Source organism: Pelodiscus sinensis, chromosome 17 (genome assembly GCF_052426305.1).
Source record: "Pelodiscus sinensis isolate ZL-2025 chromosome 17, ASM5242630v1, whole genome shotgun sequence".
In the NCBI taxonomy this organism is placed as follows: Eukaryota; Metazoa; Chordata; order Testudines; family Trionychidae; genus Pelodiscus; species Pelodiscus sinensis.
In genome coordinates this window covers 33,612,677-33,623,253 of record NC_143068.1, presented here as the reverse complement: position 1 = coordinate 33,623,253, position 10,577 = coordinate 33,612,677, and the positions used below count along the sequence as shown (strand labels likewise).

Here is a 10,577-nt window from a genome sequence, read left to right as displayed (position 1 = left end):
TCTCTCTTCAGATGGGTCCCGTTCCAAACCCCAGATCATTTCTGTTGCCCTTTTCTGAACCTTTTCCAATGCCAGGAGATCTTTTCTGAGATGAGGCAACCACGTCTGCATGAAGTAGGACAAATCTCTCTTCATAAGGCCGCTGTCCCTCACCCCAAATCAAGCAGATGCAACACAAGGCCGGTCCATTGCCGGATCAGTCGTTTACGGGTCTCCTATCACTGCTCTTGTGGAGGAAAAACACCAGGCCTTGTTCCGCTCCTTAATGACAGCAGGGCCCTGCTGTCTGCTCCGTGACAGAGCACGTGCATGTGTGTGCGAGGGCTCAGAAACCCCAGCCATAAGCAGTGGGGCTGGATGACGCAGCCCTGAGCCGGGGGAGCTATGTGCATGGTTGGGGGGGGGGCGCTCTGCTACGGAGGTGCTTTGTGGGCGCTTTGCTCGTTCAGGCCCTCTGGCGCAATGCCAGTGCACACGTGTACACACATGTGCACACACAGAGGCACGTGTGCGCACAGGTAGACACACGCACGTATACGCACGTGCACACGCAGCCTGGTTCTGCTCCCACTTGCTGTGAAGCCCCAGGAAGTCAGCAACTGTCGAGCCACGCAGGGATCCCAAACCTGGATTTCACATGGGTCTCGGGCAGCACCGGAGACAGGCCCTTGGACTGGGCTACAGAGAGCCAGGCGCTCTCCAGATGCAGCAAAGCTGGGGCTTTCCAGCAGGCACAGGGCACAGGGGGTGGGGGCCACAGGGCTCATGCCGGGGGCCTGAGGTTCTGACTCCATGTCAGTCAATGGCTTTGGAAAAACATGGGGCCCGATCCAAAAGCCTGCGTGCCCCACGGCTTCCCCACAATCCAGAGGCAGGGGCTTTGTAGGGCCGGAGGGTCCCCTTCTTCTGGGGAGTCTGCCCCGTCCCCGCCAGCTGGGCTGCCCAGGCTGGCTCCGAGGGTGCGTGCGCTGCCGTGGCACCGGAGGTCCTACATGAGCAAAGCGTCCACAAGGCACCCCCGTACCACTCACCCTCCCAACCCCTGTGCATGGCTCCTTGGAGACCAGACCCTTCCCTCTCTGGCATGGCGCTCCCCCAGCTCAGGGCTGCTCCCTCCGGCCCCGCTGCTTACGGCTGGGATCTCTGAGCCCCCCGGCCCGCCCTGGCCTGCACGGCAGGTGGGGGACACATTGGCACCCCGGGCTCCCGGAGCCCAGGAGCATGCGCGAATGCAGCCAGCGCCCCCTCCGGCCCCACACGCTCGGGGGCGGCGGAAGGGGAGCGTGTCGGCCTGCGAGCAGATGGCAGAGGGGATCTCTGCCTGGAAACTGGGCGGTCCAGGTGGGGCCGGCCCCGTCTGGCCAGCTGCAGCCTGGGATCCGTGGGGGGCTGCGGGAAGGCCCCGGCCCTGAGCGCTTTGCATCTCAATGCCGCCCGCCTGCCACAGGGGCACAAAGGAGGCCGAGGCGGCTGCTTATTAGCTCCACGTTCGTTAGGCAAGAAGCCCCTGGCTGGGGGCGGGGAGCACGGTGCCCCCCGGTGGCGGGAGGCGGGAAGGTGCGAGCTCCCCCCTGTGACCCTGGATGAGGGGGCAGAGAAGGGCTTTTGACGGCTGCAGCTCCCACCTGGAGCTGTGCTCCTTCGGCAGCCCCCCTGGAGAGGAAGGCCCCCCCCCCCGGAGAGCACGCTGCCAGCAGCCCGCGAGGTCCAGGCCTATCACCCATGTCTAGCTGCGCAGGGGTTCGGGTGGCAAGGTGCTCACGTCGGATCGGGGAGTTCACACCCTCCGTGCCCGAGGCAAACGCCAGGGGATCCCTCGCACGTGGGGCGTGAAGCTCCAGCCGATGGGGACAGCGCCCCACTGGGCCAGGGGTGTCACATGGGGGGATGGGCCAGAAGTGGGACTCCCCTTCCTTCCACCACAGGTGTCTGTCTGTCCCATATTGTAAAGGCCGGGGCCGTCCATCCTGTATGCTGAGCCCTTGTGCGGCCGCTCAGGAGAGATTCCAGGGCTGCCCGGCGGCTTGGCAGAGCACCCACAGCTCGGTCTGCGTGTCTCCGGGTGGTGCACATTCACACGTGCCTCGGTACAGAGAACAAAATGCATTCCACACATGGATGAAAAAGATTGTTGGGAACATTGCCCCATCCCCATGTCATTCTTTAGCGACCTGCATCCCAGAGGCTCCCAAAACCACAGTTTTCTGCCAGCAGGGAACAGGGGCCTGCCCCCATGCAGGAGCGGCTGGGGAGCCTGCGGGGGGAGGCTCCCTGCTCCCCAGGTGGGAAGGGAGGCCGCTGCTAGGCAGCCCTGCTCCCTGGGACACTGCCGGGTGAACACAATGCAGCCGGCGCCAGCCTTTTGCGGGAAGGGGCTTGGGCGCAGCCGGGGAAGCGGCTGGCGCGGGGCCTCGCGTCCAGTTCGCTCGGAGCATTGGCTGGGCAGCAGCACGAAAGGGCCGGGCCAGGGCCCGCTGGGCGAGGCGCACACCCACCCCTCGTCCAAACAGCAGGTGGCACCTCCCAGGCAGGGGTGCCAGGGGCAGTGGGTGGCTCTGGGGATTGCGCTGTTGAGCCGCTGTCCGGGTGTGGGGCGGGGTTTCTCTGCTAGGGCACAGGGCTGCAGTACATCCGGGGGGGGGGGAGGGACTGATCACAGAGCCCCCAGCTGCCTCCTGGGCCCAGGCTCAGCGCCGCTCCCGGGACAGGAGGGGGGAGAAGGAAGAGCCCCCGTCCCTGCACACAACTGCACCAGCCGCTTCCTCGGGGGTTGAAATGCAGCCAGCTCTGGGCAGGATCGTCCAGTGGCAGAGGCTGGTGCAAGCGTGCGACAGGCTGGGGGCCCTTCCATCTCCCCCCACCCTGCCCATCCTGGGAGCAGCCATCTCCTGGCTGCTGCGCGACTCCTATGGAAACTGGGTCGCCCTGCGTCCCCCTTGGCAGGAGCTGCTGCCAGCTCCCCTCCCTGGGCGTGATTGATGATCCCAGCCGTGCAGCTGACACCCCGCTCCCTAATTGTGACGCACGGCGGGGGGCCGGGGCTCCCGTCACCATTGTCTGGCTCCCCCTCCCCCTTCTCCAGGAGCAGGGGGTCCGGGCGCCGCCGGGGGTCGATGGTAGAACAGCTGCAGGCTGTGTGTGTGTGGGGGGGCGCATTGGGGGAGGGGATGCCCTCTCCGAGCCTCATTCCCAGAGGGCATGAAAGAGTTAACGCCCGCAGCCTGAGGGAGGGACAAGGTACAGAGCTCTCCCGGAACCCAGGCTGGCAGGGGCCCGGGGACAGACCCGGCGCGGTTACGTGCCCCCTGCTCGCTGAGTCCCCGGCCTTTCCTGTGCCCAGGACAGCCTGTTCCTGGAGGTGCCCGGCCGAGTCCTCGGGGGCTCCAATGCAGCCAGCTCTGGGCAGGATGGTCCTGCGGGCAGACACCTTTCCCTGGGCAGAGAACGGCCCCTCCCTGAGCCCGGGCGCTGGGCTCCGGTGAACTCCAGAGCCCAGGGCCTCACACTCCACCCAGGGCCTGCGAACACCACCGGCCGGGGCTTGGAAACGACCGGGACCCCTTGCCCCTTCCTTAGCAGAGGCCCCGCTCAGCCCTTTATTCTCCGGCCGGCCGGCTCCCGGTGCCCAGTGTTGCTGGAGCCGCCCTGGTCTCTCCGTAACCAGCATCAGGGCTGACTAGCTGTGAGGAAGTGGGGAGTTTCAGGGGCTCAAAGGGGGGGTGCTGCATACAGGGGGGTGCTCAGTGCCCAGCAGTTACTGGTTCAATGTGACAAGGGGGGGGAGTTTGTTGTTTCTGAGAACAGCCCAGAACTGGAGCCGAGGCGTCTGGTGCCCTGGTGCCCCCGGCCCTGCGCAGAGGACACGGGGGTTCTGGCCAGAGGCAGACAAGGGGCTCAGAGAGGGACCCAGCGACCGGCCCAGCGGGTCCCAGCGGGGGGAGAACATTGCACGGGGAGGGAGGCAGAAGAGGCTGGGCTGGGGCGGCCAGAACTCGGCCACGTGGGCTGCAGCCTGGAGAGGCGCCCAGCCAAAACGAACGGGGGAGGAGGCGTTTTTTGAAGTCGCTGGCGTCCACGATGTCATTGGCCAGCAAGTTCCTGGCCAGAGCTTCCCCTCAGAGCCCCGGCCGGCCAGGCTCAGGCTGGGCACTGCAGGCTGCAGTAGTCGGCGGACTTGAAGAAGCCGTAGATGTTCACCAGGGGGAACATGAGGAGGGCCCCGGTCAGAGACCCCAGCTGCTCTACCGCCCCGTACCACACGAGAGCGCTGTGGCTCCGGCTCCGCAGGATCACCCCGGTCATCACCTTCACGTAGCTCAGGCTCCCGGTGAAGAGCACCCAGGACAGGACCTGCCAGGGCAGAAAGAGACGCCGCTGGCAGCTGACTCCGGGCAGCCGCCGTTGGCACCGTGCGGGGCTGGGACGGGCGGGCAGCGCGAGAAGGGGAAGGCCCCGGGCCGGGCTCCGGGTGCCAAAGCCGAAGGGAGGGCAGCAAAGACTTTCCAGAGACGGGCCAAGGGGACCGGGGCGGGGGCGGACATCGGGGCCAGCTACTCACGATGATGGCGTGGCCCCACGGCGAGCGCTGCAGGAGGGGGCACGGGCTCATGACGGCCATGGCCATGTTATAGGCCCCAAATCCCGTCCCGGCCAGCGAGAGCGCCCCCAGCAGGGTCAGCGACCTGTGTGGGATGCAAAGAGTGACTCCCAGCCGGGCATCGGCTCCACCCTCCCTGCCCCGCGGAGCCGGCCGGGAGTCACAGCTGCCAGAGCTCACGGGGGAGTCCCACCCGCCGTGGCGGAGGCTGGGAACTGGCGCCGGCTGCCTGTCTGGCATCTGGGCAGTTCCCAGGGCCTGCAGACAGGAGAGCGGGGGCAGGGAACCTTTTCTGGGTCGGGGGCCGCTGACCTACAGAAAAAGCAGCCAGGGGCCGCACACACGTGAGAGGCAAAAAACCAACCAGCCAACCAAAAAACCCCCCAACAAACCCCCCGAAAATAACCCCTCTGATGTGGCCTCTGACTGGGAAGGAGAAAGACCCCCCCACATTCCCCGCACACACCAGATCCTGGGGGCCCAGGCTTGTCGATTTTGTGGGCTCCAGCCCCCACAGTGAGACAGCGGGAGGGGCGTGGGGACTGGAGCACCAGTGTGGGCTTCCCAATGCTGCAGGGGGGCCCTGAGCCCCAGAGGCCGGATTCAGGCAAGCCAGGGGCTGCATCCGTCCCCCAGGCCTGAGGTTTCCCACCCCTAGAGTCAGGGAACAAACTCCCCTGGCGGGCTCTGTCCCAGAGCAGAAAACACCTCTGCTGCTTTGCTGATGGGGCTGTGACCTGCCGATCACACAGGTACAGGGGTAGCAAGGGCTTCCCAGCCATTGGGTCTGTCCCACCCCCGTGGGGCGCTCCAAACCTGTGTCCCTCCTCCCCCCGTGGGGCGCTCCAAACCTGTGTCCCTCCTCCCCCCGTGGGGCGCTCCAAACCTGTGTCCCCCCTCCTCCCGCCGTGGGGCGCTCCAAACCTGTGTCCCTCCTCCCCCCGTGGGGCGCTCCAAACCTGTGTCCCTCCTCCTCCCCGTGGGGCGCTCCAAACCTGTGTCGCCCCTCCCCCCGTGGGGCGCTCCAAACCTGTGTCCCTCCTCCCCCCGTGGGGCGCTCCAAACCTGTGTCCCTCCTCCTCCCCGTGAGGCGCTCCAAACCTGTGTCGCCCCTCCCCCCGTGGGGCGCTCCAAACCTGTGTCCCTCCTCCCCCCGTGGGGCGCTCCAAACCTGTGTCCCCCCTCCCCCCGTGGGGCGCTCCAAACCTGTGTCCCCCCTCCCCCCGTGGGGCGCTCCAAACCTGTGTCCCTCCTCCCCCCGTGGGGCGCTCCAAACCTGTGTTCCCCCTCCCCCCGTGGGGCGCTCCAAACCTGTGTTCCCCCTCTCCCCGTGGGGCGCTCCAAACCTGTGTCTCCCCTCCCCCCGTGGGGCGCTCCAAACCTGTGTCCCTCCTCCTCCCCGTGGGGCGCTCCAAACCTGTGTCCCCCCTCCCCCCGTGGGGCGCTCCAAACCTGTGTCCCTCCTCCCCCCGTGGGGCGCTCCAAACCTGTGTTCCCCCTCCCCCCGTGGGGCGCTCCAAACCTGTGTTCCCCCTCTCCCCGTGGGGCGCTCCAAACCTGTGTCCCTCCTCCCCCCGTGGGGCGCTCCAAACCTGTGTCTCCCCTCCCCCCGTGGGGCGCTCCAAACCTGTGTCCCTCCTCCTCCCCCCGTGGGGCGCTCCAAACCTGTGTTCCCCCTCCTCCCGTGGGGCGCTCCAAACCTGTGTCTCCCCTCCTCCCGTGGGGCGCTCCAAACCTGTGTCCCTCCTCCTCCCCCCGTGGGGCGCTCCAAACCTGTGTTCCCCCTCCTCCCGTGGGGCGCTCCAAACCTGTGTCCCTCCTCCTCCCCCCGTGGGGCGCTCCAAACCTGTGTCCCTCCTCCCCCCGTGGGGCGCTCCAAACCTGTGTCCCTCCTCCCCCCGTGGGGCGCTCCAAACCTGTGTCCCCCCTCCTCCCCCCGTGGGGCGCTCCAAACCTGTGTCCCCCCTCCCCCCGTGGGGCGCTCCAAACCTGTGTCCCCCCTCCTCCCCCCGTGGGGCGCTCCAAACCTGTGTCCCCCCTCCTCCCCCCGTGGGGCGCTCCAAACCTTTGTCGCCCCTCCCCCCGTGGGGCGCTCCAAACCTGTGTCCCCCCTCCTCCCCCCGTGGGGCGCTCCAAACCTGTGTCCCCCCCCTCCCCCCGTGGGGCGCTCCAAACCTGTGTCCCCCCTCCTCCCCCCGTGGGGCGCTCCAAACCTGTGTCCCCCCTCCTCCCCCCGTGGGGCGCTCCAAACCTTTGTCGCCCCTCCCCCCGTGGGGCGCTCCAAACCTGTGTCGCCCCTCCCCCCGTGGGGCGCTCCAAACCTGTGTCGCCCCTCCCCCCGTGGGGCGCTCCAAACCTGTGTTCCCCCTCTCCCCGTGGGGCGCTCCAAACCTGAGTGCAGGGCCGGGGTCTCGTTTGTACCACTTTGCGTTCCACTCCCCTGCAGGCCTGGAGAGCCGCGGGGCTGCACCCGGGACAGCGAGTGGGGCGGGGAGAGCCGGGCACCCCAGGAACGACCACAATTTCCAAACCTGGCGGCCTAGCACGCGGCTCCATCCTAAATCCACACTCTGACTTTCCAAGATGCTGAGCAAAGCCACAGGGAATCAAGGCAGCTCCTGCCACCTAGCGACGGACTCGGGCGCCTACCTCTAGCCTCCCAGAACTGACCCTCCTGGCCACTGGCCCCCACGAAAGCTGGTGGCGGTGGGGGGCGACGGTTCTTTGAGTGGCCCCGATTCCCGTTGGGGGCAGTCAGTATCCAGGAGGGGTTTCCAGACCTTCGGAGGGGTGAGCCAGCCCTGGTGCAAAATGGGGGTGTGGGTGTCACCCGGCCGGCCCCCGGGGGCTCAGGGGCATGGCGGGGGCACCCACCTGCTGGGCAGGAACATGGCGATGGTGCAGGCGAGTGGGTTCGCCATGGAGCTCAGCGTGGCAGACAGGTGGTAGGCCACGTTGCCGTAGGGCAAGCAGGAGTAAGCCTGCACGGAGGGCAGGATCCCGTTGGTTAGCGAGTTCACCCAGGCCACAAGGGTATAGATGAAGGCGAACGTGGCCAGAGAGTAGGTAGCCCCCTCCGGGGGTGAGGGGCCGGAGCCCTTCTCGGTGCTCGCTGGCTCTCCTCCCCCAGGCCGCTGAGGGCCGTCGCCGGGGGTTTCCTGAAAGGAGTGCAGGCTGATGTTGCTAGGACACAAGTTTTGTCTGGACAGCTCCCAGGTGGCGGGCAGCCTGGTGAGGAAGAAGAAGGCGGCGAGGCAGGCCCCCATCATGGCTGCGAGGAGGAGGAAGAAGACCTGGGTGGAGAAGTTGGCCGGGAGATACTGGGTCTCCATGCCCGCGGCGGTGTGGTTGCCCGCGGTGATGTTGGCGCACCTGGCGACGCCGGCGCCCTGGGCCAAGGCCACGAGGGCTGGCAGGAACCCGCTGAGGCCTTCCCCCAGGAAGTAGGTGGGGACGTAGCTGGGCTGCAGCCGGGCCATGAAGGGCAGGAAGGTGACGGAGGAGGTGCAGTCCACCAGGGCCAGGCAGAAGGCGAGGCCGAAGAAGGCCGTGCTGTGGGGCTGCCCTGCGATGGGGGAGGTGAAACGCCACAGGAAGGCCAGGAGCAGGCAGGCCAGGGTCCCCACGGCCACCACGCCGTAGATGACGGGCACTTCGCTCAGCAGCCCGGGCCTGAACCTGTGCAGCAGGGTGAACAGGAGCGGCCCCACGTTGGCCAGCTGGATGGTGATGGTGAGGTAGGAGGGCAGGTACCACTGCTCCGGCAGCGCGGTCACCAGCAGGGGCAGCTCCACCCACAGGCCGTTGATGGCCACCCAGGAGCCCGTCCCGAAGACGCACGCCAGCAGGTGGACGAGCAGCGCCATCGCTTGGCCCGCGCCGGCCCTGGGGAGGAGAGCGGGAGATGGGGCTTAGGGATGGGTCACACCCGCCCCGGGCCCTCCCGCTCCGCACAGCCCCGCGCGCCACGACCGTGCCTCCGGAAGGCGGAAGGAAGGCAACGTTCCCAAACCTTCCACGCAGCCAGGTCTCTTCAGCCTATTGCAGACCCTTGGCAAGCGCGAGCCGGTGGAACTCCAGGCCACTGGATCCCAGGGAGGGTGGAGCTGGGCATTCCCACACAGAACCCGGCATTTCGAGGGCCAGTCAAGCCCTCCCCAGCGGCGTGAGACAGGACGCGCAGTCTGCCAAAGCTGCAGACCCACAGCCCTGAGGAGGTCAGGGAGATGCCACCCCTGCGGGTGCCTTCCATTAGCTCCACAGGCAGCGGGTCCTGGCCGGGTTGGAGCCCAGGGACTGGGTGAGATGCAACCCAGGTCCTGGCACCCCCCGGTGCTCTGAACCAAAGTGAGGGGGGGCCCCCTTACCTTGCACCCCAGAGAAGGGCAGAAGGCCTCCAAAGGCAGCTGCCCAATGACTGGGGGGTGGGGGGGCGATGCCAAAGCGGGAGTCCCGGCAGCTTCCCTTTCCGTGGGGAGGAGGATCTACCTCCTGGCCCGGGCCCAGCCGCAGGGGCAGCGCGTCCCTCGCTCCACTCCGAGCAGGTCAGCACCAAACAAACCGAGGCACAAGGGGCGCCGCCCGCCGCCCGCTCCCCTCCCTCCGCCAAGGCAGGTGAATCCAAGGCTTGATAGGCTGCCAGCAGCTCCACCCGGAAACCCGGGCCTGCCCCTTCCCGGAGCTGAGTCAGCTGCGCTGTCGCCAGCCCCACGCTCGGCCTGCCCTGCGCCGCGGGGGGAGCCAGGGATCAGCACCCCCCCCCCGCAGGTCTGTGGCCTGGAGCTCCGGGGGAGCTAGGGGGCATGGTGCGCGCTGGACACCAACGCAGCAGCCCCGCCGGGCCCTCTCCTTCCCTGGGCGAACCTCACCCGCCAGGAAGCGCCCGCGGGGCCCTCCCCACCTCCCTGGGATGCGGAAGGAGAGCGCGTCCTGCGGAGGGGCAGCGCCTGGGGAGGGGGTGGGGGCTTGTTTCCAGCAGGGCTCGGGGCGTGCAGAGCAGGTACCGGCCCCTCCACGGCGGATGTGCCGGGGCAGCTACTTTGCAATAAACCTCGTGCGTCCCCTTGCACCTTCTCTCGGAGACTCTCCACCGTCTTCAGAGCCCACCATGCAGGGACCCTCCCAACACCCTCTGTCGGGGAGGGGGGGGGCACATTTGTCCAGGGCATCGATGGGGAAACTGAGGCACGGAGCTATCGGAAGGCGGTGGCTGGTGCCTTAAGCACTAGTGCCCAGCACGCCCGCTCCATGGATTGACTGGTTTTTTGCAGCGGGTCTCCCATGAGTAACGCAGCCCGGTTCGCGCTGCCCCTCCCCCCGACAGGCGCGGACGCCCTGCCCCGGGGAGCCTGGTGCCAGCCCGTCCCTTACCTGGTGTTGCAATGTCTAAGGGGCCCTTTGCCCGCCTGGGAATTCCCCTGGCGCGGCCCGGGGGTGGCGCACACGGGCCGGGACACAGGGCGCGGCGAGGAGCAGCCGCAGGGCGGACGGACCCTCTGGCGGGCGGCGCATCGCGGAGCCTGGCGCTCCGGGACCTCGCCGGGCGGGTCTCCCGGAGCCGCGGGCGGGCGATGGGTGAAACGGGCCGGGTTCGGGGGGCGCCTGGGGCGCGGCTCGGGTGCCCATTCTCACCCGACTGCGCCGTGGCGCGGTGCCCTTGGCAGGCAGCGGGGCGCCCCGCGGGAGAGGCGGAAGATTCCGGGGGGGCTCTGAGCCAGGTGAAGGGGCGACGGGGCGAGGCCCCAGCGCTGCCGCCACCCGGTTCGTTGGGACCCTCCTGCCCTGGGGGAAGGGCCGCGGATGGGTGCCAAGGCCATTGCCAGCTGGGGGGCCACTCGGCGCGTCCGGGCGGCGCCGGGAAATCAAACTCCGCGCCTTTCCAAAAGCAGAAGGCGGCCCCGCCTCCTGAGAGCCAGGTCGCCCAGGGGGGCAGGTCTGAGCCCCGGCAGGGGCGGGCACGCTGCAGACACACGCCCAAATC

General features: G+C 68.1%; 1 protein-coding gene across 1 annotated transcript; it reads right to left on the bottom strand.

Moving 5' to 3' along the window:
• Nucleotides 1–3,355: 3,355 nt before the first annotated feature.
• On the bottom strand, nucleotides 3,356–9,552 carry SLC52A3 (solute carrier family 52 member 3). Its single transcript, XM_025179620.3, has 4 exons — nucleotides 8,965–9,552; nucleotides 7,472–8,482; nucleotides 4,559–4,682; nucleotides 3,356–4,350 (listed from the first exon to the last, which is right to left on the bottom strand). Exons 2-4 carry the CDS (start codon nucleotides 8,461–8,463, stop codon nucleotides 4,138–4,140), a joined length of 1,329 nt encoding a protein of 442 aa, XP_025035405.3. The 5' UTR covers nucleotides 8,464–8,482; nucleotides 8,965–9,552; the 3' UTR covers nucleotides 3,356–4,137.
• Nucleotides 9,553–10,577: the final 1,025 nt, after the last annotated feature.